Genomic DNA, 27,618 nt, shown 5'->3' on the forward strand with positions numbered 1-27,618 from the left:
TTCAAGCCACGTTCTACAATAACTGGACGCAAGTCACACAGAAAAAACAAAATCAGCTTTGGTTCTGCAAAAAGTTTCAAACCGCGTTAGAGCAAATAGATTTATGTTTGTGACCGTTCGTGAGTCTGTGGCCATCTTTGTTTAGATGAGCGTGAACATGACACTCGGATAACATTGCCAAAGCCAAATCGAACAGCGAGGTAATACGGGAAGGTCCAATCTTTGAATAAGAGTGTGTCGCCATGGTTTCGATAATTAGTGCAGTACAAACACCAAATCCATTAATTTTATCCCAATCAGGTTTACAGTAAGGTTATGCGAACCGGTTTGTTCATTCTTCACGATACCACCACCAGCTTTCTGTCTTGCCGATTTGCTGCAATTATTTCATACCAATACATCTGGACATGGCATTTTCGCAATCGTCACGAACCCGCTTATTGAGTTAAAGTCAAGCTTTCTAGAAATTTCATTAATTTTCAACCTCAAATTAATAAGTGCGCGAGATCCGGCCTTCGAACTTGTTCAAAGCCGACCACAAATGCGCTGGGTTGTACTATAGCGGCTAATCCTCTGCCGTTATACGTCATAAATCATCATAAACAAGACTTGAGGCAACCTCGAACGAGGTGAGCCGTAAATCGTAACAGATTGAAACAAGTTCAATGGAATTCATATATCACACTTTGCAATGCCGAACGTAAATATTGAAGATCGGGCAAACGCGGAATACAAGATTGTTTTCAATAATTTCATGCGTTTGGCGGCGTACTGTGGAAAAACCGCTTACCAATCATGATATATGCATGCTCAAAGCTATATTGCACACCGGGGGAACAAGAAAGTATACTTTGGAGAGGAAAACATACAGAGAAATGAGTGAAGAAAAAGGGGGCAAAGACTCCTTAAGTAAACAGCTTTCTCGTATTTTCGGTAACGAATTCACGGTAAATCGTTTGCTATCAAATGAGAAAAGTTCTGGTAAAATTTAATCCACGTTCGAATTATAGGCCCATTGTATACTCGTGCTAAACAATAAACCTTTAGAGCAGAAACTGTAATCAGAAGATTGCAACATTCATCTTATATATCAAATTAATAGGCTGGGTGGCAAAGCAATAAAGTCACGTTTTAATTACAACTCTGAAAGATGAATGGAGAATGCGTCTTGAGTCTTCATATACAACCACTTGGAAACGGAAGCGATGGCTTTGTGACTGATTCAAGTGTTGCGTTTCGACGTTAAAGTAGTAAAGCGCATGTTCAGTGACAGGATGGAGTATCTTGTCCACAATTTGCGACATCCACAGACGCTATGTAAATACTAAACCTCGAAAACAAGTTGAGCCACGACAAGGATTATTGACAATTGATCGTGTAGCGCCTTTTTGATTAACTACCAACCGTAATACCTATGCTGTCTGGGACTACGGCAAGCAATTTGACGGGTCAGCTGACTAGCTAAGTGTCACCACCCGTGGTGATGCAACATTGTTTCAATACATAATAACACATGTTCTTGATGTCGAGATCTGTAAAATGTCATCTACCGCAAACTTGTGACCGCTAAAAAGAATGCACTACGTGTTATGCCTGATGGGATATCGGGATACATATATAGGCCAGTTTAACGTAGAGCTTACGTATCTCGTGGCTTCACTTAGCTTCGCAGTATTTATGTACAAAATAAATATTAACTTCTGTCTACATTCATTTTGAACAAGTTCGACCCCAAACTTGGCCTGCTCGTTGAACAAATTGTTTTTGATGCGATTTACTGTACAAGTTAGCATAAAACCAGTCCCTCTAATGCCAGACTTCGGACGCTGGTAGGGGCTCGAATTGCAAACGGAATTTGTCTCGGTGCATTTCCCATGACTTTGCGAGGGTATAATATGGAGTTCTTTTTCATGTGGCGCGTTTGCATTTTCTCAGATCAACTCAAAGCTGGCTCTAATCCAAGGCCACGTTAACATTTACGGTAAAATTAATCAGTTTTTTCAAATTGAAAAAAGAACTTTTTATGTCGGCTAGTTTATTTACTGCGCAGTTGTACTGGCGTATAGGTTAAGCGGGAAATTCAAGAAACCGACCGTCGTCAAGCAATGTCGTAGAAAACAAAAAACACAAGCAAGAAAACGTTTGGTCCACTTGGCATGGAATTAACCGATTAATGTAGGAATTAAAATATTAATCTTTGGATCGTTTGAACTTTATACAAGCTGTGTGTGACGTTAACTTGTTTTGTGGAAATATAGCGGCGGCATTCGTGTTGGTAAATAAAATAGAAAAATATGACGCCATGGCTTCATCTGTTTTGCTTAATTTTGTTGAAAATGTCGTTCGAGTAAATAGATTAACCAGGGCAAAGGTATAACTTTATCCACGTTCTCCAGGTAGAGATTAGAAAATCTGCCATGTTATTAACACATGCCTGATAACTTGTATAAAAACCTTAAATTTTGTGTTGAGCATATACTTACCTTTTGCATGCTACTTTTATAATGCAATTTGCACGCTGTTCAAACACACTTAACGTGTTCTCTGCTTCAACAGCACACCATAATAAAGCAAGCAGCAACTAACGACACGGCAACCTTACAACCAGCCATGTTGAAGAATGACCTCACACACTGTGTATGATTTTGCCACCATCGACAACATAGTACGTGTGTGGTGTGACTGCTTCAAATTTTTTCCTGCCATGTTCCTCTTACCGATCTTATGACCTCTTTAAGTGTTGTCTATACGATGTTAAAGTTTAAGTTAGGATATTTGATTACACTTTAATGATGTCCCGAGGGTATTGTCTATAAAATAATATGTTTCGCTTTGTTAAGTTTCGGGCAGGTTTACATTTTCTTGTTTCACTAAAAGTGATTAATTTCCTCTGGCATTGTTACAGATACATTTGCGTTTCTAACAAGGCACCCAATCAGCTAGGGATTGCAAAATGTCGCACAGTATTTAGTAATAAATCCGTAAGATGTATTTTTCATGAAGCAATTTTACACACTTGATATTTGTCTGAAACAAGACCGTCACATTGTACTCTCCTATATGGAGATACGAGCTCGTATAAAGCTGCAGAAAACTTTACAACGTTGTAATTATGACTCCAGATAAGCTAATATCTAGACTTCTAGAGGTATATCTTTTGGCTAATTTTCGTGACATTTACTCGACGCCGGATTTAAGTAAAGTTAAAAACTTGCTTGTATATTACTGGAGCGCCGTGCACAATGAGCAATTGTAGGTTTCTTGCTCAGTTTTTAATATCAAGCATAAGAAAGGAAAATTTTAGCTTGCAAAACAACGTTATCACGACCATGCCTGCATAATCCCCCAATTCGTCAACAAATAGCCAGTTTGCCGTACACAATATAGTTTGTATTTGAATACATTAATGTTATACATATGTAAACGCACGAGTCATCTTCGTGTAGCAAAAACTGGAAAGTTTCCAGACAGTAAATTGGCGAATTCAAAAGCCCGAGGCCACGCAATGGAGTTCATTTTAGGACGCTTCAACATATACAGAATTGTGCGCTTTTTATTTAACAGCGTTAACAACTGCTGTAATGAAAGTACTGATACATTTTAACTATTACAGCCACTTACATGGCAAAGCAAGCAAATCGTATAACTTGTAACTATATTTACAGTATTTTCACATGTTTCAATAAGGTTTTGCAGTCAAGTCTGCAACGGGTTACATCTGTCTCAGTGCAGTACACAGTCGAAGTCGCGATAGTAACAATTAACAGAAACGAAACAATCATGCTTATGTACATTTATTCACATTCGAAAATACAGACTTTGTCCATTGCTTTGCTCGAACAATTTCAGTTGGTAGGTTTCAGTATTTTACTACTGTGGTTAATATGAGTGTAAGGCTTTGATTAATCTAAGCATTATGGGGTGTACAAGAAACTGTGTACTATATGTTTTACAATGGGGTATAATTACATATTACAAGGCTAAGTGCCGATATATCAAAGAGTTATGTGTAATATGTACACGATAGAATTCATTGGGTAAGATGTATAGAAAGTCCACGTGATTGAGCTTTCTAACTTCATAGCGGTCCGGTTGCTCAAAATTGAAAGGAAAAAAGTCCATGAAGAGTAAAAGAAGAAGCAGAAGAATTTTAAAAGAGCAGAAAGAAGTTCAAGCTGGAGCTGAAAATAAAATGCAATAAAGCTTCGGTCGCATGACTTTGAAACCACTGAAACCTGACAGCTGAAAAATTCTCGTATTAAAAGCAAACCGGTAGTGGCTTTTTAATAAGTAACAATTAAACGACGGTAGCAGGTGCTATGAGCTGCGCCGAAGGCGCAATTTTCGTTCCTTGGATAAAGCAGAGAACAATTTCTGTATTATTGCGGAAGGCGAAAGCACAACATGGCAGATGTGTGTAATACCTGCCGGACAAAGATAAAAGCAAAACCATAAAGGACGGGTTTGTTTGCACAAGGCTTTGCGAGATTCGTGTTCAAAGCGATTCTACTATTTGTGCAGCATTATAAAAAGCGCCCACATTTTCGTCGAGCGGAAAAATTAAAATATACTGCTTAATGAAAACCTCCAGGTATATTATTAAGTTTTCACGCGCAAATTTTGTTCCAAATGGTAAGTCTACAGCCGACACAATAAGAGTTTTAATAGGTTCTGAACTCACATTTTATTTCCTTCACGGTGACGTCACAAGAACAAGAGGCTTCACCGAGTTCATTAGCTGCTGTCACCGTGTAAGTTCCAGCGTCACCTACGCGAGCTCTGCGTATTTCAAGCTGAACAATGCCTGTTGAAACAAGCAGGGGAATTCCAGATCAAAAAGACACCAAAACAACTTTTCGTTAGCAGTCTAGAAAATGGCTTCCCTTAAAAATACTCTTGCCCATTATTTAAGCAAGGTATTTTTGTAAATTCATTGCGGAAAACCAACTTATGAATAGTGCTGGATAACAAAGTAGCTTATTTTGTAATGTTTCAAATCAATCATTTTTGGAAGCATTCTCTTATCACTACGATATATATGATTGTTATCTAATGTTAATGGTATTGGAAATGTTTCACCGTTCTTTTTGCAAGTACGACCAGACATCACTGTGATTAATCAGCCTGTAATGCAAGCGTTAAACCATGCATTTTCTTAAGCCAGCAATTTTAGAAGCAGTTACGCAAGAGTTTGACCTTTCAACTCACCCATCGCTTGTGTCATCTTATACTTGGGGTTATCAATGATCTCGGTTTTGTTTTTGAACCATCTGATCTTGGGCCTTGGGTTGCACTTGAGCGCGCAGCTAAGCGTGCCGTTGTAGTTTTCCACGATTCGACGGCCGTTGAGCGCCTGCGTGAACTCAGGCTTAATGCGGAAGTCCATCGGAGCGTAATCCGGCTTCTTATAAACGGTTTCTGCAAAAAGACATGACATTGGCCGTTTGTGTGGTCGGATAAGGCGGTCAGAAAAATGATTGCTGTAGATCTTTGCTTGACAATAAGCTTCCAAAAAGCAGGTATTAATAATGCAGTAGTTTCTGTTGAAAGCTCATGAGAATGATGTCACGATAAAATAATCCCTATCGTCTTAATAACACCAAATGAGCAACAACATTCCATGCACGTGTGACAACAAACGTCATCATTTTTACTCGACTTTGGTACTGTTCCATTAAATGTGTACTGGCTTCCTATGGTGTATAGGCTACCACGTGAAGGTTTTTGATGCGTGGCTGCATCATAATAGAAAGTACGAATACAATTAAAAGATATACCGACCAAAAATAATTCAATTACCCTACAGACAATTCGTGGGAAATTACTTACTTTCTTTCGGTATGTTGGCACTGTCCTTTGTACCGTTCGATTCCCCCACTCCAACTTCGTTGAATGCCTTGACTCTGAAAAAGTAATTGTTTCCCAACACCAGATCGCTCACCTGACATTGCTTGTGACGTAATTTGTCGTAGACGACAAACCTGGATATTAAAACCAGATTGGAAATTAATAGACCAACATTATTTTACACTATTAGACGAAAATTATTATTTATAAATGAAGCCGGTCTTTACTATAATGTAATCACCCAGGTGATTTATAAGTGATAATTGGGAATCGAACTAAAAGTAACGGTTTCTTGAAAGAATGCTGAGAAAATAATTAATTTGCCAGCTTTGAAGTAACAGATTCTTTATTTTTAGAATTTTTTTGCAGTTTGGATTTTACGAGCCGTGAAATCGCATACGGCCTAATGTCACGTCCAGGTAAAGGTCTGATCCGGGTTAATATCGCTTTGTCTCTGATAAGGCAAAGTGTCATTTATTATAGGCAGTTTAACGCTTGCTGATGATCTGTTTATACAAATTTCCTATGGGGCTTGCCATAAAACCTCGTTTACATGCAGTTTCATGACACGCTTGCGTTGTTGTAAGCGGTACTTTCAAGGAGATTAAATCGGAGATTGACGCTAGCATGCAATTGATGAACAGCTTTTACGAAACCGCATAATTACTCCAAAAATAAAAACGCATCCGGGAATCTATAGAAACACCAGTTTAATCGATTACAACTTGCGGTTACGGCTCGGGGCATAAACAGGGATATAAGGTTACAAATACATGAGTACGAATGGGAATACCGTGGAGGTCGAACCCATTGCGATCGAAAATTGGGTTTTGAACTTTCAAACGCAAATTTTTGTTGTGCTTTGAAACAGAAAACATTAACAAAGATTTAGCCAAGGCAATGTTTTGAAGGGGCCGTAAATTGACCGAATACGGACGCTAAAGATTGCGAGATATACTTAAATTTAAGATGGCGTGCATCGACCGCGCTTTTGTCAAATGACCTTTGTCGTTTATCAAGTGGTTTTGACACGTTAGTGGCGAAAATGCTGTAGAAGCAAATCTATAGCGGGTGTATTGGTTCAGGCGCATGCCCATCTCGACAACCACCTGCTCACAAAAAGATCGGCTCTTTTTGATGACAAGAGAAATATGAATGTCAAGTATGGTGATGTATAATATCAGGAAAAGGTAGGCGTTTGAGTGCCCTGTGGATGATGGCTACGAGGGCTTGTCGCCCCGCTTTACGGCTTAATTCAAACATTTATAAGCTCCTATCAAACGTTATTTACCAAAAACAATTGCCCTAGATACTGCTGTAAACCGAAGTTATGTCAGTTATGATATCATAGGATGACAAAAACAGTTATGGTTATGATGGATACGGGGCACGAGCTGTCATAGTCCCTTGCGAACGTCTTGGCATTGTTGCGGTCGTCATTAACGTAAAAAGCCAAATCACAACTCGGTAAACAGTGTCACAGCTGAGTTCAATTTCGCGCTAATTAAAATTTCGTGGAAAACGAGATTCGATGAAATAACGCTGCAGCTACACACGTCACCTGGTTGGCAGTTAGCACAACGTGTTTTAGCGTACTATGAGGCCAGAAATGTTCGTCCATATCACCGAGTGTTTTTCTTCTCCGAATTGCAATAAAAATGGATTTTTCCACATGACAAACATGTTCTCAGGACCTGGTAGCCAACAATCATCCGTTCAAACGCTGCCAGAAACCGTGTCAACAAACTATAGACAACCTATTATCAATCAAGCCAACTGTCGTTGGAGAATGCCATAGAAAAGCCCGCTTAGACTGGCTGAAAAATCTGTTACAGAACACTTTGATCAACGAGAACAAGAAAAGCTCTTATTCTAGCAGGTTTTTCTTTCACCAAGATTACGTTTGTTTTTTTCATAAAAGCACAAATCGGATTTCTGTGCTTTGGTTTGGTTGGAAACTAAATACATCCACACTACAGCCATTTATCAAGCTTAGATATTCAGCTCATATCTACCGTATTGTTTATCAAGATATGTGTAGCGAAAATATAGCGACAATATATTCTCAGTTAGTGATACAACATAGCATAAAACAAGAAGTAAAAAATAAATTTCAATGCACTTCTGAACAAAGTACTATGCAGTCTCATCACACTTGTCGAAACTGATGTATTTTACGAATCACCTAATCGGGCCATAATACGTACCTTGTCATTGTGGCATGTCATTGAGTTATGTAATGTTGGTTTACTGGATTTATACGGTAACTAGAAATGAACCGGAATGAATGGAACCGGACATGTAAGTCAATGATACGTATAGTATTGTGTGAATGTGTAACGGTGATGGTTCTTTAGCTCTCATTCGCTGACAGTCGATAATGTTTCTTAATGAACGCCATTAAATATAAATGTAACGTAAACTGACAACAGATTAACGGCAGGTACCAGCAGAACCGGATTTATGCAACGAGCAGAACCCAACTTCGAATAGAAAAATGTTCAATGACGTGCGTATAGAGCGCGATTTTTGTGGCCAAAATAACCGCAATATTTCCGACCAATTCAGGTGACATGCGTATGTATAAAGCGATAGATCGTATAAACAGTCCAGAAATTTGCAAAGATCAGCACGTTTTCCATACACACATCTACGATGGAAAGAATATCAAGGTCACGGAAATAACTTGCAGTTATTTGTGGAAGCGCCCGGTGTCACGACAGCGGATTAGCGGGCAAAGACGGAATGACGGGGCAACGACATTTCCAGTACTTTCTCATATATCCGGGTTCTCGTTAATTGAGCAACGGTTAATCCTCGATCGATTCGGCGTCTGACCAATTTTGGGCGTGGAGTACGAGAGATGTGCATTGTTGAACGAACAATAACGTAAGGAACTGGATAGACCAAATAACGGCCGATTAACATCGACGTCTATTCAGTTGGTTTGCTTGAGAGACATAAAGCGCAACATTTTTCTGGTGGCAGCGCATAGAAAAAGAACTATTATTTATAAAACTAATTTTCTTTTTAATGCTTTTCATTTCACACTTAATTTAGTGTATTAATGTTTACAGCCGTATATTACAAAAAAACGACGTTTTATATCGATGCAATCATTAATATTTTGCAATGCAGAAATTTAAAGCGTTAACAGGGTTCTTTTTCTAGAACAACATGGTCCTGTACTAGCATATCAACAACGATGATGAACTTTGAACGGAAAAGAATAAGGCGGTTTTTCATATTATTAGCTAACGCTATATGTGGCTAACGCAATATTATTATGAAGCTTTAGTTTTTTTCATCTTTAGTAAACCCTACAAATGGTACCTTACTGAATAACCTTTGCATTACTCTGAAGATGGACGATAGATGTTGATTGTCAACATGTCAGATTTTGTTTGTAACTAAGAAATATTATGGAAATTCTGTATGTTATACATAAAAAACATTATGCTTTTGTTGTACTGATTGCAACAAATTGGTTTATGATGGAGCTGCAACCCGCAGCAATTGCACTGAGAGTTTCGATGAAATATCGGTTCCAAATTGAGGGCATCAGGGGTTAAGCGTAAGCCATAAATTGTTACAAGGAGACAACACAAACATGCCTTTTAGAGTTACTAATTATGCTGCGGTTCATGATTGTTTTCGCTTCGTGCTTAACATGTTTTTACCCGAAACAACCTATGTATGTGATGGTGAAGCTATTTAACGACGGGTCAAGCATTGTGTTTGGAGATGCAACAGTAGCCTATCTGCGAGCAAAATTGTAAAGGTCGAAAGTTTTAATATTTATGAGCATACTCACCAGTCCTCACTACGAGCGTCACGCTTTTCGACAATATATCCAAGAATGTCGGTGTTACCGGAATCGTTTGGTTCCTCCCATTTTAAGGAAGCAGAATTTCCAACAACTTCGACCAATTTGACCTGACGTGGCTTCGATGGGATATCTGTGGTAGAAACACAGCTGAATTAACAATTTTCATTGCTGCATTAGTTGATGTTTCAACTTTTTACATGTACATGTATTTAACTGTTTCTTGCACATAAAGTGGTTTTATGACATTTAGCTGATTTGGTATTGTGTAACTCCTTTTACAAACTATAGCAGTTCAAATGGTTAGTCATAATTATCGTACCTGCGCATAAAAACACCTTTATAATATTTACACCTTTTCGGCCTGCTGGAGTTTACCTTTTTACGAAGGTCGCAAATAGAACCAATTTTACGCCCTTTACTGTCGCAAAGTGTAAAAACACAACAAACAACATGAGTTTCCTCAATTATCGGAACAATAATATGTCGTCAGAGCAATATCATCGGTTAATTAACGTCCTTCTCCATTGTAGTAATTTAGGAGCCGATTGCAAATTGCCCGTTAAACGTTTTTTTAGCTTCATATCAAAAAACATGACAGGTAAGGGACCAGATTTTAACTTTCAGTAACAAAATGATTGATGAAAGCTTTATCACGCGAGAACTATCACACATAAGCTTTGTGATTTGTTCCTGTTAAAATAGTACACGAAATGTATAAAAATATCTTTCAAGGGTTAAAAGAGCAAAGTTAATGGCAGCTTAAATTAGCTGACCTACAGCCTATTCCAAGAGTTACTCAAATGAAATGGGCGCAATTAGTATAGCGAGCAGTTATCCATTTGAGATAAACGTTATGAGTCAGGTAATCGGTTCAGTAAAAAGGTTCAGTGACACTGAAGCGGTGGGGAATTAAAGTTGGCCACACTTTTAAGTCAAGACATTGTTAATGTATCTCAAGGGTTTGTGATTCACCTCGTGTAAAGATGTAATTGTGATGATACTTTCTCAAGGGCACACTTCCCCCGTGGGCAAAATGTTTGACAAAGAGCGCTCTTACAAGTAAAGGTGTTAAAATATAGCTTTTAACATAGCTTAGGCTTGTCCGTACCGATGACTGCCACTTCTATCTTGGAGATAACTAGATCATCACCGACTCTGAGCTGGAGGTCATAACATCCGGAGTCCCATCTCTCCGCTTGCCTGATGAAGAGCACTGACGAATCCAGCGAGTTGCGGATTGCAACGTGATCCTCCAGCTCTTTGCCGTCCTTCGTCCAAGTCAATTGAGGTTTAGGTCTTCCCTGTGGTGTCATCAGTCGTGAATCGTTATGAGTAAAAGAAACAAATCAAACACGAGTGTTGCTGATAGGATTAGGATGACGATTATATTAACAAGATATTTTCGACTCATTTTTGAAATGGTGTAAATTAAATTGGAATTGCTCGACAACATAAAATCAAGCGAGCGCTTTGGAATTGGCAGAACACGGAGAGGATTTTTTTCATACACTAACACAGTTTGCGGTTCTTAAACGTCAACTTCGTTTTCATTGTCGATTAATCGCCAAAAATAAGGCTGATTGATAGTACTAAAAGAGAAATGCTTCGGCGTGATACAATGAAGTCTGTAACAAATATAAGGAGATCCGTTAAGTCTCTGACCTGGTACGGGACGTTAACGTGAAGTTTTTCGCCGACTTTGACCTTGACCGGTTTGAGAAGATGTCGCGGTAAGACAATCTTGGCTTCCTCTGTAAACAATGTCGCAAAAAACAAACAGTTAAACCATCGCAAAAAAGGCAGCGAAATGCGTCACTTGTTAATATAGCGGCCCTTGTTAAGCCCAATTAATCTCAATCAGAGCTGCGTAGTGGATTGTTTTTGCTAAAGCTGTCGCTGACGTTTGTACGGTTCCACACGATCCATATTAAGCATGTAGTGTAGAAGTAAAGGTGGGCGTGCTTGAATACTTGGCTCTGGTATTAAAGCGAGGGCTAGTGTCGCATGACGTGAATGTGTCAACTCGTAGCGGTACCAACTTTGTCTATGTAATGATGTAACAATTAATTACGGGTGTTTCGCAATCTGTTACACAACAAGCAACTAAATAATAACAACATTGCTCATGTCAAAGCTTTGTGGGTATCCCCAAAGGACCGGTTGGAATTGACGAAAACAGACGGTCGTATTAAAGCGCCACCTCGTGGGAAATTACGCTGCCTATCACATCAAAGCAAGGTTCTTAAAAGAGCTACTTAGCGAAGCTTCCCTCTTTAGCCAGCGACCTATCAAGAACCGATTTATCAAAGACATAATTGTGCAGGAAAAACTATAAAGTAGGCGCCGCAATCTGCGTACCGTGACATTATATCAGCTCAATCATGAGTGGACGTGTTATTCTGTCACTTTCTTGTCAGATTAAACCCATTACCAGCGGGCGAGAGTACTGCAAGTTTAGGCCGGGGATAAATCGCAAGCGATCGAAAAAATAAATAAACACAAAAAGTAGTTTAACGATTCGCGATGGGCCGACAAACAAGTCAGCAATTTCCGCGCAATTTCGCTTGCTTGTTTAACACGACAAGATCTCAAGTACGTAATATGTGACGTTTGGGGATATTATTTGCAAATCCATGCCATGTTCATGCACGAAAAGTTTAACGTTATTTTGTCACGGGGATAATATCCGATAGCAGATGGTGCCATCACAAGCAGGCCCAAAACGCTAATTTGGCGATGGTGTAAAGTTTAAAATTAAAGTTTAGGACTCTGTGCGCAGTGGATGCGGTTTTTGTCCATTAAAAATAAGTTGTTGTTCGATAATAATTTCCTTACGTTACTTTCGTATTGACGTATGTTGTAGTCATTGTAATTGGTCAACTGGCATGGTAACTGATTGAAAATCGACGTAAAATCGATTACTATGCTTAAGGACTCCAAGAAACCTTGCGACGATTCATACAGCACAGCAGGTGTGTTGTTGCATTTCACGTGGTAGTTGGTGGTATCTTTGCCCAATTGGCGATCAACCTCTGTTTATTTTTTAAACAAATTTCGATGATTTACCGGTCTAATATGGGTTTTTGAATTTACAATTCGCTAATTACCGTGATGATATGGACTTGTTTTTCGTGGCACTTACAACAAAACTCAAACTTATCTGACGAAAACTAAATTTTATCTGTCTATCAACAGATCTGTTCAGTTAAAAAGACGTGCAAGGAAACACTAATGAAAAATTCCGCTGGTCTTACCATAATCAATATGGGATTTGTTGTTCCTGACAATAAAGTCCAGAGAGATTTATCTTCTGACGTCACATTACGTAATTTTAAGCCAGCTAATATTTTACCCCACATAAATCACCAAAAGCGACATTCTTTTCTAAAAACGGAAAATATTTTCCTATTCATGCATGGAAAAGGAATTGTGAAAAAATTGTTACGATGAGACAGATTATTGTAACCTCTATACACGTAAGTTAGTTAGAATTTCCTGTTTGTTTGCGTAAGTCAGATAAAAAGTTGTCCGGGCGAAAATATCCGGTGGTATGTGTTTATATTCGGAAACCCGACGATGAATATCAAACGGTCAAACCGATACCATCAGCAATGGGAGCTACTTTAACTTTGACAATGATCACCGAGTCGCCTGTTTCATAGGAAAAATAATAATCGAAATAATGAACTTGTCGCGCTCGAGGCGGTGCTGAGTGTTTGCGACGTAATGCGGATTAGAAAACGTCACACAGAGCGACATCAACCGTAACGGCATTTCTATCTTCAATACAGCTTCTTATTCTCCTAACAGATATATTATAATTTGTGTTTATTTATTTTTACACTTTCCCGTGGGGTCTCTATTCGCTGCAGAGTTGAAGTTCTAATCGGTTTAGTTCGACTAAACCCCGCACAAATCCAGACTGTACATAACAAATACAGCGATGAGTGTATAGGGAGCATATATATCGAATGTCGAAGGTAAAAACTGCACTAGTTGCATATCTACTATGTACAAAATACAAGGAAACAAAGGTGGTCCTCAAATAACGAGCATGCGCGGGAATGGAAGAAGTTTCTAGTCGTTTGTGCAATTTTAGAGATTATTCTTATAGACATGGTATTCTTTTTCGAATGACTAGAATTAGTTTGATATAAGGATTTAAATTTGTCCTCAATACATGGTGACTCAAGTCGTTTGTTGTCAGTATCACCATAAATGCAATTTGAAAACGTCATTGCATTTTCAGTACAGTACAACGGTCATTCTTACAGTAAAATCAATGTTATCGTAAACTCTCAGCCCGGTATAACTTATAGCTGAGAATAACCGAGCAAAAATCTTGGACGCGTATGATTTACTTCTACAACAGGCAAACGAGGGCGCAACTCGCAAAACGTCAATGGATCGTCAATGTCGCTTAACGTTGGGTAAAAGTGATCTGAAAATGTCCTATCAACAAACAAGGACGTCATATTGGGCACAGTTATTCGTTAGCGGAATGAAAATGAAGAAAACAATCCAGTGACTTTACAATGTTTCGAACGTCTCTTGGGAACGGATAGCACAGGTTTTAAGAGCAATCGCTCGATATCACAGTCGCTTTGTTTAGCCTAACAACAAACGATTTAATGATTCATTAAGTTGACGACAGGTGAGGGTGCGAAACACGTGTTTATGAAGCCATAAAAACATTCATTTTAAGCACGCCACGTTGTTTACCAATTAGCAGATGTTGCCAAGTAGGAAAAACGTTTCGGAACATAGTTTTTGCGGAAACAGTCGTCTTGCTTTGAGGCAAAAACTTAAATCCATTATTTCCTTGCCCGCATTTGTCAAACTTGAAACAATTCAAAGGCAAACTGCATAAACAATGTCGATTTGATCAGCATTATTTTCTATTTATCCAATAAACCAGGTTGTTTTAATTCCCCATTTCATTCACTTTCATATGAACCTTCACAAGGCTATGGCTTTACATGGCAACTGCCCTGATGATGTTCGTGGTTGTACATGCGGCGATCTCTAAGTGCTCCCAATATCAGCGTCGTATCAGAAACCAGCATTTATAATGAACTTCTTTTTGTCCAAACTAAATCGCATGTTATAACCAAGTTTCAGTTACGATTGATTTCGCTGGATTTAGTGTAAGTCAAAGTGATTTTGAAGAGTTTTGACTCACCTCTGAGCCTGTAGTCGCTACACACTGGCATAGATAATCATAAAACTACGTTAACACCGTGACTTATCTGTGTTTGCTGTTTTTCAGCTTATCACTATTTGCACTTAGGAAACCGGGACTCGTATCCGACAAGACACACCCACGCAATGGAATTACAGTTAGACGAGGACATCATTTGCGCTTAAGCCAATTTGTGGTGAGCGTCATGAGATGTCGATGGTTTGAAACTTGCTTTGAGTCAAAGATCATAGTTTTAACCTTGTTTTGTCGTTAGAAAAGTTTTTTTGTTGTGGTGAAGAGAATTTATCACTTATGTTTTTGGCTTGGTTGTTTTCTATGTGTGATTTCCTTCATATGAGTGTAGGTTAAACAATCATTTGGGAAAACGTCACTATGACTTTACGTTTTACGTAGTACGGTAAAGGAAAATACATGTTAGTCATGAAAGCCATCAATCAGTGTCGGCATGTTGCAAACAACGTAAGGTTTTTGTAGTGAAAGTTTTTTCTCCTGTAACTTTGACATTCGGCCAGAGATCGGTGTTGTATCAGTTTATCGTGTACATTAAAATGCATGTCGGTCATACAAACTACTGTAAAAGAGTATCGCTGATGATGAGATAGTGCTTAACATCAACAAGATTTTGTTCAGCATGATGAGGTGATGATTGATGATACGAGTACCACGAAGTAATTATCGGGCCTTAGTACGCAAGCTAAAACATGATCAGTATGCATAAGGGCTTAAGCAATAATAACGGAAGCGCGATTAACCACAAAGTATTCCTTATAATGGGTTTATAACCTCGGTTATCTTCCCTTTAATGTAATAGATTCATACCATGATAGAGATTGGTAGTTATCTATTAACGGGCCGAACGGTCATCATTCAGCCTTACGCCAGGAATCTACAACTACAAAGCAAACCTGACTGTGCTCAAATGATTAAGTAGTTTTCCATAAGTAATCTACCAAATACCGAACATTTTTCTAACGCATGTACGCAATCAGTGTCCCTGCCAGCCACGAATTTGTTTATGTTATGGGAATTTTAATTGCTCTATTTACAATGAAGCGTCGTTTTACTCTGCCAAGCAGAAAAGAGGAGAAGCGCCCTTTCTCGGTCTATCTAGAAAGATAATTGAAGCATCTTGATATTAACACGGTATGCTAGAACCAAACTAAACTAGAAAAATGATTTTCTTCGCAGTGATAATGAGATGTTTACGAGTAACTCCAGATATTGCTGTTATCTACGCTAAGTATTCCCAATAGCGCCACTTACCGACCACAGCTGCGCAAACAACAGGACCAACTTCTGAATAAGAACTGCTACCAGCACGGTTGACGGCTGCAAGTCGAAAACGATATTTCTTTCCGGTTATCAACTTGTCAAGTGTTATCTTGGCGAGTTGGTTAGAGAGCAAATTACTATTGCTATTGACCGATTGCCATTTCTCGTCATTCCCGCCAACCATTTGCTGCTCCAGCTGAATGCAAACGAATTTCATTATATCACAAAAATACGTTAATATCCACATCACTGTTAACCTATAACAATTTTACACCTTATTTAATGCGTTTTACGTTTAAATGTACACCGTTGATGGGGTTTATATGTTTAGACTTAATTTTATGTGGAGTGGAAGGGAAAATTCACCAAGTAACCATCCAGGCCGGCTGCTCCGATCTCAAGAGGAGGAAGCCATGAGAGTTCGATTGCTTCATCGGTGGTGGTTGAAACACGGAATCCCGTCGGCTCAGTGCACGGCGCTGTGAAGAGAATGCAAAATGATATCTGTTTAATAGCCACTAAATGGGCATCATCTTAAAGACACATAAAGTTATTTGTTACGACCAGGCAATACCATCTAGACCTGGTACCGACTGAGCTGGGCGGAATCATGTGACGTAATAACAGCAAGAAAATCGTCAAAAACTGCATCATGTGGCCAGGATTCATCAACATTCATTACTTGTGCAGGCAAGAATGTGTTTACAGAAAAAGTTTAAGAATTTCAGAAAACAGCAATAAATTAATGAAAACAAGATGTGTATATGATTTCGATGCCTAGCGTATGCAAAGGCACCAGGAAAAAACTAAGGCAGAAAACAACAAACCCCACGTTTTAGGCTTTGTTCACTTTGTTTGTTGGAAAGTCTAACCGAAATGTTAACAATGCGTTTGGGCAATTAACGATAGGTTATATTCTCTCGGGCAAAAGATTTGTTATCACCACTCGTGGGTAAATGAAAAGGAACTACAAAAACAAAGAGTAAGCCTATACACAGGGTGAATTTTGCCAAACTTTTCACACGAATAACTTAGTTGATCCTTGCAGTGCCATATGAATGATGGGAGGGCAAAATCGCTAGCTTAAAAATGAGCGTTCAGGTCGCTAGATCGCTTCAGCCAAATGCGTTCAACCATTAAAGCATGCTCCATAATTTTATTACCTACCACAAAGCGGTATTTGATATACCTTAGTAGCAAGAATTTCATTCAACATAGTTCATTTGACGTTGTCAAAACAGACTCGTAGCACCTACAGCTAAGTGAGCCACATAAGAGAGTTTACGTAAACTTTACAAAGATTGGGTAAATCTAGATGGATCACTTGCGCATTGGAAAGCAAGTCAGCATAAACAAGCAAAACCGTGCACGTGCAGTTGCTGGGAAAGCGAGGCACTTTTTCCGCCTAATTAGTTTGTTTTCACCACCTCAAAAAGAAAGGATGTTTGGAATGCACGGCGTCCCAATACGTGTCGATATGAGTATTTCCAACAAAAACCACACAAGGCGAAGCATTTAAGGGACATTTTCAACAACCTAAAGATGCTAGAATTGTACCCAATAACACGTTTCGGCACTCAGTCACACAGGCGAATGGCAAAGCTGTACCTACCCAACGGTGTAAATGGGGTAGAAGGTTCGCTTGCTTCTCCAAGGCCGACTTGGTTCACGGCTCTCACCCGCAGCTGGTATTCAGTACCTTCGATCATTCTTCGAGCCTCGAAGTCCAACAGGGACAGAGGTTCCACGTTCAATCGGATCCAACGATCGGATTTGGTCTTTTTGCGTTCAATAACATATCCTGCCAATAATGAGCTAAATTCGTGAGAAGATTTCTTTTGCAATCATTCCAGTGCAAACGATTACCTCACTTAGAGCGTGCTACTATCCGTCCGTTTACTAAATGGTAGATGTAGTCATTGAAAAAGGCCAAGTTTACACCATTTCGTAATATACAGTACCTTTGATAGGACACCCCCCGTTGCAAGATGGAGGGTTCCAGGTTGCGTAGCATGTCTCTGCCGTCACGTTGGAAACTTGTGGAACACTTGGTGCAGTAGGAATATCTATATCAAAATGTATACATAACTGCCAATTGGAATAAGTCGTCAGTATCCGTAGTTTTACACGTTTGTGTTCTTCTCCAGTACAGTTAACAATGCAAGACAGTGTAACAGTTACTACTCCAGGCACAGTGATGGATGCAATTGAGCGACAAGGTAAAAATTTGAATATCTAGCACCACCATGCGGAACGCTAGGTATCGTTTCGAGAAAACTTAATAAACTGGCGGACCGTAATTTGTTGTGTGAAGAAAGTTGTTTTAAGCTAAAGTAACTTGGCTACATTACTGGGACTTGTTTCTTTTAAATTCTCAAACCACATCAAACCATGCACCAAAAAGAAATAAGGCATTATTGTAAATATAGTGGACAAGACTGGACACACGTCACCGAAACACAACAAAGCAAACTGGTTAAATTCAACCAAGACACGTTGACATTTCACGCTGGTTGGTGAACGCAGAAATCGGATCTTACTGCAAACTTGTATTTTAAATTCCAGTTCCTGACGCTTGATGTATTCTGAGTCGGCGCCTTCAACGTGTTCTTTTTTATCCCATACCAAGTCACAAATAAAACTGTCAGAATCGTCTAGGTGCGCGGCAGAGATGCATAAAGAAGTGACAGCGTGCTCGGTGCTTGTATTAACCCATACACGCGTGCCAGTGCTAGGAATCGCAATCTGTTTGCCGTTCTGCGTTTAAATGGAAGTATTGAGATGAAGTTTTACGCATGTAAAAAGAAGTTATGAGCTGTTTCAAATTCCTATTTGGAATATAACAGAGGAAAAAGTTAAGATCATAGAATGGAAAATGTGTCGATAAAATGAACGCGAATCCGACTTAGCAAACTAAACAGCATGCAGTAATCGTGATTAAAGCCGAGAGCTGGTGATGATACCAAGGCATTACAGTGTAGCTTTAAGAACCTAAAGTATAAGAAGCAAGCCTGCAATGCATCTAAACGGGCAAAGTGATTAATTAGGTACTCTCTCAATACCGATAACTTTGACAGTAAAAGTCGCAGATTCGTTGCCCTCATCGCTGGAAAGTGATAAGGTATAGTCTCCTGAGTCTGTTCTTCTCGCTTTGTCAATAATTAAGCTTGTGTACTTGCCACTAGCGGCAGTGTCGCTACGCACGCGAAGCTTACTGGAACCTTCTTCAACCAACTGTTTACATAGACATGGATAGCTCAATGGTAGGTGGTGACAGACATACGACGTCATATTTCTTACCTTTGGTCCTTTCTTCCATTCAGGAACGGGAGCGGGCTCACCCGATATTGGGATGTCTAACTTAAGTTTGTTTCCAGCTCTGATTACTATCGCCCGATCCTTCAAAGTATGATCCAAATAAATGGACGGTGGTACTGAATAAAAAAACAAAACTGGTCAAAACAAAGCGGATGGACGTTGTCTAACGGTTTAGCAAGACAGTATAGATATTACTGTATATTACATGATAGAATCTTGTTCAATTTATTGAAAAGGGGCGGTTACCTTTCTTTCTTTCAACAGTAATATGTCCCCCAGTCATTTCCAGAGCAGCAGTGATGCTGCAAGCAGGATGATCGTCGGCTACAAATTTGTATTCCGCTTGATCGCTATCCTGGACTTGCTTGATGATAAGTCTGCGTGCCTTTCCAGACTATAATAAAAATTTAGAATGTGTAACTAAAGAGCAAATTTAATGCAGCAAGCAACACAATAATACTAGCCTACCTCAACAATTTGGACACGATCATCTGCTTTTATAGGTTTTCCATCTTTGAGCCAATTTCCCTTGGTGTCTTCTTTATTAACCTCGCAAAAGAACTCAGCGGTATCTTTGAAGTTAACCTGTAAAAATTTTTTTCTTGGTATTACAGCATAAGACACAGCACTCCTTTGCATAACCTGATCTATACAAAATTGATAAATACAGTTTTAGACATATTTCCGTTAGAGATAAACACTCATTCTGTGCACATGAAGTAGTACAATAATTGCTTATCAAGGTTGTTTTTTGTGGATTTTTTTCTTTTAGTTGCTCATTTTACAAACTGCTCATTATAGTTTTTATTATACGGCACTGAAAGAGGTATACGCATGGCAGTTTATTGGATAATTGAACAATTACATGAAATAAATCTTACTTTCAAGTCAGAAAATGGGCGAACAATGACGCTCTCCGACTGTACCATCAGTTCTGCGGTACTTGCTCCCCCGTTTGTCATAAATTGATAGAATCCTTCATCTTCGGGTTCGCACTGCGCAGTGAAGACGTTTTATTTATGAAAATATAGTATTACCATTGATCAAATACGGATATAACACCAAATTGTATGGTGGGGAAGAAATATATCGTTATCATGTCTTGTCATACCTTCAATATATTGAGTGTAACTTTGCAACCTTCTTTCTGGATTTTAAACCTATCATTCAAGATGATCTCATTGCCATCTCTTAGTATCTTAAATCTAGCAGCCTCGCTTGACATCTGTCAGCAAGTGATAAATTTTAATCAAAGTAAAGCGAAAAAAATCATGGAAAACGAATCGTTAGTTTTACAACCCTGTAAAACAAGTTCTAATTGGTTCCAACAAATATCTGATAACGAATTGCCTACCTCTGCAGTAAATTCTGCATCTTCCCCACTCATAAGCTGAATATCTTGGAATCCTCTTACAATCGTTACCGGAGGTGCTGCACATACAGTTATGATAGTTTTGATTACCACGTACCGCAATTGTCTATTTTAATATAATGTTAAATTTTTTTTTGAAGCGCTGCCACTAATTAACCAATAAAGATATATGTGTTGCAAAAACTCATATAATGTCACCGTTTATGCTGTAATTCTTCGCCAGCATATTTTTATGACAGCAGCAAAGAAAAACTAGTTTACCTTGGACGAAGACCTCGCAGGTGGTGATGTCCTTGCCGACTACACAAGAAAACGAAGAGCTGTCCGCCATTGATGCTTGATCGATGATCAAGAATCGCTTGTTTGCTGAAAGTATCGAAAAAAGTAGTAAAGATTGTCATTTGGTATATTAAAGTGATGTTTATTTTCTCGAGTAATATTTATACAATATCAATGAGCTACATGACCTTCAAATAACTAAGTAAACCTTTGGTCATTATTTGGTAGTGTTTTCCAGGTGTAATTTCTTCGCCATTTCTCTGCCACTTCACTGTCATTTGTTCGTTGGCGACTTCAGCTTCCAGAACAATCTTCTCGCTCAAGTTTACCGATAAAGTTTCTGGTAACTTCTGGGTGAAGGCTGTGAAAATGAAGACACTTCTCTGAAGGATATATGCTCAGATATACGAGACGAGCTAGAAATACACGCTTGTGGATTCTGTCAATATTACCATTTCAGATTTAACACTCTTAACAATGGTTTTAGGAACATTAAGAAACTGATTTAACAAGATATACCCAACGGCAATAACAACGTACAGGGGCATTTCTTGGTAGATGCTTTGCTCAACTGCGACACCCTACGAAGCATCGCCCGCATATCCAAAATACCATACTTGAAAGCGATCGTATCATAGTCACGTGTTGACGCTGTCTTAAGAAGAGCCCAGATGTCAAACCTTGTTAAAGAGTGACCCGTCTTCTTTAGACGTTCGCTGTGGAATGCGTGGAAATGTTGTTAACTGTCGTTACTATTGATTGGATTTGAAAACGTACAACTTCACAGCAGCAACATCATGCGCCAAAACAACTGCACAGTAACACGGTTCAACATCCCAACATATTTTTTAATTAGGCAATTCAGAAAATTACATAGTCTACTTTTAAATATTTTAAAATGGCAAAAAGTGGCAAACGGTTTTGCACAATTGCATTCCATACCACACTGAAGTTACCAATTATGCAACACATTGTCTCACCTGGAGCCCAGTGGGTTTATACTTTTCTGCCTATAATTATTTACAATCAAGTAAAGTTTATCTAGCTGGTGCCAAAAGATTTGTTGCAGAATGGTGAAAAATGTATGTACAATAAAGCAATAGCTACAAAAAAGCGTTTGCTGGCAGCAAAAATATTTTGACAAGCAACAGTAGCCTATATACGATAACTCACACTTTCTTTAGTCGGTTTCTAAAGTCCACATCACGTTCAATATCTTTTTCATCTCTGCATTACCAATAACAATGTTGTGCATAAAACGTTTTGGCTTTAGCGCAATCAGGCAAAAAGTATTAAATTTGAAAAAGTACTAACGGGACATATCCTTTCTTTATTTCAATCTTGTGCTCTTCAACGACAGGTGCTATAAAATAATGAAGAATTTGTTACACTGTCCTGTTTACCATCACCATAAACAAAATAACTTAACAGAAATCACAACAACATTGAAATATGGCAACAAACTTCAATGCTTCGTGACCAAGCCATCTTAGTGAAGTGCAACTTGTGTGAAGAAGCCCTTGTAGCAACGTATCGCAAAACAAGGCAAACTAAGCCACGTGTGAAACATATTGAGCTTAGTGCGCTTATATTTTTACAAAATATGAAACATTATCCCGCACTAAGGGTCTTACTGTGGTGGTTAGTAAGCTGTAGCAGAAAGCGTAATGGTTTTGGAATTATATGAGCCACAGTCGAATAGCTACTGAAAGTGCAATTAGTACCAGGGTACATTACTTCATAATAGCGATCGAAGTGAAATGTGCAGGCGATCTACAGTGTTAGAGTGATTGTTTTAAATTGCCAATGACTAGCTGTGCGCTGTGAAACATACGTCCAACTTTCAGCTCGAAGGAGCATTCGTCTTCGCCTTTCTGTGATACGGCCTTAACCCGGTAGACGCCGCTATCAACCTGTTTCGGGTGACGAAATTTAAGGAAATACTCTCCGGTACGCTCGTGGCACCACATTTCAAAGCGGTCGCCTTTCGTCAGCTCGTTCCATTTGCCCTTAATCCACGTCACATTGACGGCATGCAATACGTCAGCACCTAATACTTTGACGCGGGCTGTCACCTCCCTACCTACACAGTACAGTAAAAAAGTATAGCACGGAAAAGGCCCGTGAGTTGCAATTCCTGAAGCTGTTAATGAGTTATTTCAAATACACTGAAATGACGTTTGATATATTCGTACTCAAAGAAGACCCTAAAATCATATTTTATTATTTAGCTGTTTTAACAAATTTATCGTCAAAAGCTTCGCTTATACAATAAACCTAACAGTTCTATTACATTAAAAGTATATGATACGGTAACAACACGCAAAGAAAAGAGATTATATAAAAACGTTAACGTGGGAATACGAAAAAGTTACCTTCGTTTGTGAAGAGGTTTTCAGGTTCTTCCAAGATTGCTCCTAAAATTTAAAAAATATAGAAACATAAATACGTTATACATCCGATTATTAATCAGAGACGTCGTTAACTGAAATCAACAACAGATTGATGATATTATCACTGCAATACATGTCAAAATTTCCTGAATACTAGCATCTATAATGATTAAGTCCACACAGTTTAGCTACAGGTAGCTTAACAGGCGGTTGACCTTATTCCATTTTCCGACGGATTAACTCCAATATCTATACATTTTTTGAGATACGATATATTTAATTTTCTTTTGTGAGTTTTTGTTGCTTGTTGAAAAAGCAACACTATGGTATAAGTGTTAGTGTAGTCTACAATTTGTACGTAACAGCACTTCAGCAGTCTACGTACTATGCCATGCGTTGAAAAGCCGTGATAAAGTTATGAAGCAATTACACAAAAAAAACTGAAGTAAGCCATGCGTTTTTCCGTATTGCTTGTCTGGTGAAAACAAAAAAAAGCTTACACAGGGGCGGATCCTGAGGGGGCGATTGGAGCAACTGCCTTCCCTAAAATGAAAGTTAAGTACAGCTTCGATTTGTCGCAACAATAAGAGTCTACAGTCTTACATTATCTTAATGAAGTTTTTGTTTAGTTTGTGCATTGAAACAGTAAGACGGAGTATAATAAATCTTGTTAAAGACAATGATGTTGACTTGATAAACGATGTTAGAATGAAAAACAAAACTTTATCATGTAATTAAACGCACTGCATAGAAATGCAGTACTAGCTCTTTTTCAAACATAAATTAATCATATAGCTCCCTACAGACGGACCTAACTTTCAGTCCAAGATTCGTTCATTTTTATTCATTCAGATTTAGGCCTACAACAACGATAGATCATTATTCTATTTAAAATTTCTTTTAAAGAATTCGCCACAAAATGACGATCTTATACTTACAGCATATAAGCTGTTTGCTTGTTTGTTAAGTTGTTAGGTATAAGTTGTTTATTTGAAAAATAATATTTTCTGTTTCGTACCACTATTTTCCGGTACCAATCCAGTTTGCGGAATGTGAATAATAGAAGTCTGATATTATTGCCACATAGAGTCCGAAGAGTTAATTTAGTTAACTTTTGCAAGCCCAAATTAGGATTAATTAAGTATTTAGGGATTATTACTTCAGAAATTTCATCCAATTTCAACTTTCATACAAACGTGCATTCCTTTACTTGACCCCAAACAGCTACAGATTTTGGCCTTTGTTTGTTCAGTGAGATTCTCGCTTAGAAAGAAAAGAAAGGTATTATCCAAAGCTGTTTCAGTTTTGCTTTCAAAACGTTTACGAAGTGACTATTTCACTGAGTGTCGGTCACGCAGCCTGTTGTTAAAGATTGGCGGTTAGATTAGAAGAATCTGCACGCAAAAGTCTATTTAAGCTATGTAAGGTTTTATTGGAGTTAGCTTTAATTAGGTTAGAAGATAGATTTAGGTTAGCATTTAACATTTAAGTTAAGTTATGAAGAAACTGTGAAAACAAACTTCGAACGCACGATTTTTTCTGGTGAAATAGTAGCAGCCAAACGTTAACATGGAAGGTATGATGATGGAAGTTGAAAAGAAAAACAACCGGATAATTTGCGCATTGGCGATCACAAAATATTGTACAATGTACATAGTTCTATATGACAATACATTATGCAGTTTAAGGTTTCATTAAGCGATAACATTTTTCGGAACTGAAATGGCGCACGTAGGAGGCGTATGTCCCAAAATATAAGATTTCTCAGATTTCGTTACATGCTTTACGGAGGGCTTTGAAAAAACTTGTTTAGACCAATCAGAATGCAGCATAGTTGGTGTTGTTTTTTAGCCTGGCAATTCCCCTAGCGTGCGTTGGCGCGTTTCAAAGTTTCAAGTTGCGGTGAAAGCTTGGATAGGAATTAGCATGAAAAAGTAGGAAATATAATCTTTTTATGCCCAAAATTCCACGTTTGATTTTGGGCCTATGTAACAGGATATAGAAATATGTGATTTTTGCCATAGTCCAGCATGAGATAGTATCAGGCAAGCCTAGTTCACATACATAATTTCAGGGATTCCCATGGGTCGATGTTTGCATTTTTAATAATTCTATTATTTTGCTGCATATAACTTAGAAAAAAAAACAAAGAATTTTACCCTTTTTGAAGCCCATTCGCCTCCTATATAAGCTACCCTAACTTTATAAAATGACTACGGCCAGGTTGCATATATCTGGATATCGTTCCCCCGACAGGCTAATACACATTTTTGGATCCGCCCTTGCGCTATATTCTACTACGCCAAGGGCAACGATTATTCCAGGCTGCATATGTGCGTGAGCCATGGTATAGCGGCGCATTACGAAACATAAGATGATGACTTTGTCTCGTGGTTTACAAGTGCCGTTGATAAGTTTTGCGGTGCCATGAGCTAGTTAGACTACGCCTTACTTCCAGTATGTGGATGCTTCATATCGATAACCTTGCTCGCACTATCTAAAGTTATAAATAATAATGATTAATGAAGGTTTGAAAATAGTAAGGTACACTCTATTAATTTGGTCAAGTACATTGATATAAGAATATCAGGCTGGGGCAGGTGTGGCCTTTATACTGTACAAAACAAAAGCAAGTTTCCTGCTTCAAAATATTAATAAATATACGTATGATACACTTATTTTATAGTGAAAGTAGGCCTACCTTTAGTAGCTGGTGTGGCCGGTTGTTGTACAGCTGCAGGTGCGTCATTGTCTTCTACCTTCTTCGCTTCGGGTTTGTCTACCTGAGGTGACTCCACTGGCGCGACAGCTTCTTTTGGCTTTTCCTGAGGCGGTTGCTCTTCAAAACAAATACAAAATGTTGTTAAGTAAACAGCTTCTAACGTTGAACGATTACACAAGAACAACAAAAACAAAAAAACATTTTGTGAAAATCTGCGTGACGATGACTGTGTATGTCATCTGTCAAAATGACATTCCTCGGGTAGATGTATGGTACAGTACATCAAAAAAATTTGCTAATGCTATATCTAATCGTAGTTTTACGTAATAATCTGTCATTATCACTTTTACAATAATTAACCAGACGTCCAGGCAACTCAGCAATTTATGGTAGTCGTCATGACGTAACCTTGCTTGAGAATTTAGATAAAATAAACTTGTAGCTATACAGGTCTTAGGAGTAGCCTGAGTAACGGAGTATAGGCCTACTACGCCGTTATCACTTGACGTCGAAATGACTTCATCCAAATGGAATTACAAAACGTTGCGAAGCAAAAACGCCTATGCAGAGTAGGAGAAGAACGTAACAGGCTCCTCTGACAAGGAACTTTGCTTGTATGTTAACTTGCAAAAAAGATTTGGGCAAAAGTGTCACAATTTCAAGTATGCTATGACGTACCAGGCTGCGGAGATGCCTTTGGTTCAGTTGGTTTCAGTGTTTTTAGCGCTTGAGCTTCTTGCGAGTCTTGTTTCTTTTTCTTAACAACCTTCTTAACGACCTTCTTTTTCACCACTTTCTTGCCGCTAAGGTCTGTGTTGTTTTAGTTCCGTTGAAATATGTCTTTACGTTTGTTCATGGAAGTACTCTTTCATGGTAATTAAGCTAAATACAACATTACACAACTTACCACCGCTTCCAATACTTGGCATCTTGACCTATCTGTACGAAAAACTATCACTTGAGGCTTGCAGTTTGCCTAAACTTAGACACTGCCAAAAAATGCAATTTCTAATTATAGGCTATATACACCAGCCTGTACGAACTTGGTAAGACATATTAATCAGGAAGTAGGCTATAATAATAATTAAATTGCTACGGTTGCAAACTGGTTTTCAGATTTGTTATTAGCTAACCACTGCTGAAGTACAGCTCTATTGTTTGTCATTATCGAATTCTGTGTAAGACCACCGACCCAACTGTCTTGTGCATTCTTAAAACTACCATAGTAATACAGCACTGTAACCAAGAAAGGCTTGCCTGCCCAAATATCGATAACGACTGTCTCGTTGTCTGGTTTGCTGTTTATACCGTCACGAACTGAACTGATAGGCTCTAAGCGATCACCTCAGTACTTAAAATTGCAAAGTCATGTAAAAGAAGCCT

At 38.6% G+C, this 27,618-nt stretch overlaps 1 protein-coding gene across 10 annotated transcripts in view; it reads right to left on the reverse strand.

The window, feature by feature from the left end:
* The window catches only part of LOC143449285 (myosin-binding protein C, fast-type-like), a 44,067-nt gene extending 16,787 nt beyond the window's left edge, over positions 1-27,280 (reverse strand). For 2 of the 10 annotated variants that reach the window (XM_076949416.1, XM_076949415.1), the window contains exons 1-29: positions 27,143-27,280; positions 26,914-27,045; positions 26,215-26,352; positions 25,966-26,010; positions 23,496-23,537; positions 22,955-23,203; positions 22,435-22,483; positions 22,294-22,347; positions 22,101-22,130; positions 21,661-21,836; positions 21,329-21,481; positions 21,103-21,207; positions 20,824-20,900; positions 20,581-20,694; positions 20,351-20,464; positions 19,938-20,054; positions 19,716-19,863; positions 19,452-19,585; positions 18,692-18,908; positions 18,113-18,217; positions 17,764-17,952; positions 16,518-16,630; positions 16,143-16,347; positions 11,339-11,427; positions 10,785-10,977; positions 9,662-9,806; positions 5,830-5,981; positions 5,209-5,418; positions 4,682-4,804 (exon numbers count right to left, since the gene is read on the reverse strand). In XM_076949416.1, coding sequence (XP_076805531.1) covers positions 4,682-4,804; positions 5,209-5,418; positions 5,830-5,981; positions 9,662-9,806; positions 10,785-10,977; positions 11,339-11,427; positions 16,143-16,347; positions 16,518-16,630; positions 17,764-17,952; positions 18,113-18,217; positions 18,692-18,908; positions 19,452-19,585; positions 19,716-19,863; positions 19,938-20,054; positions 20,351-20,464; positions 20,581-20,694; positions 20,824-20,900; positions 21,103-21,207; positions 21,329-21,481; positions 21,661-21,836; positions 22,101-22,130; positions 22,294-22,347; positions 22,435-22,483; positions 22,955-23,203; positions 23,496-23,537; positions 25,966-26,010; positions 26,215-26,352; positions 26,914-27,045; positions 27,143-27,164 — 3,640 coding nt within the window. In that variant the 5' untranslated portion in view covers positions 27,165-27,280. The other 8 variants (XM_076949417.1, XM_076949414.1, XM_076949411.1 and 5 more) reach the window with 8 other exon arrangements.
* Positions 27,281-27,618: the final 338 nt, after the last annotated feature.

The sequence above is a fragment of the Clavelina lepadiformis genome, chromosome 3 (genome assembly GCF_947623445.1).
Source record: "Clavelina lepadiformis chromosome 3, kaClaLepa1.1, whole genome shotgun sequence".
Lineage (NCBI taxonomy): Eukaryota > Metazoa > Chordata > Ascidiacea > Aplousobranchia > Clavelinidae > Clavelina > Clavelina lepadiformis.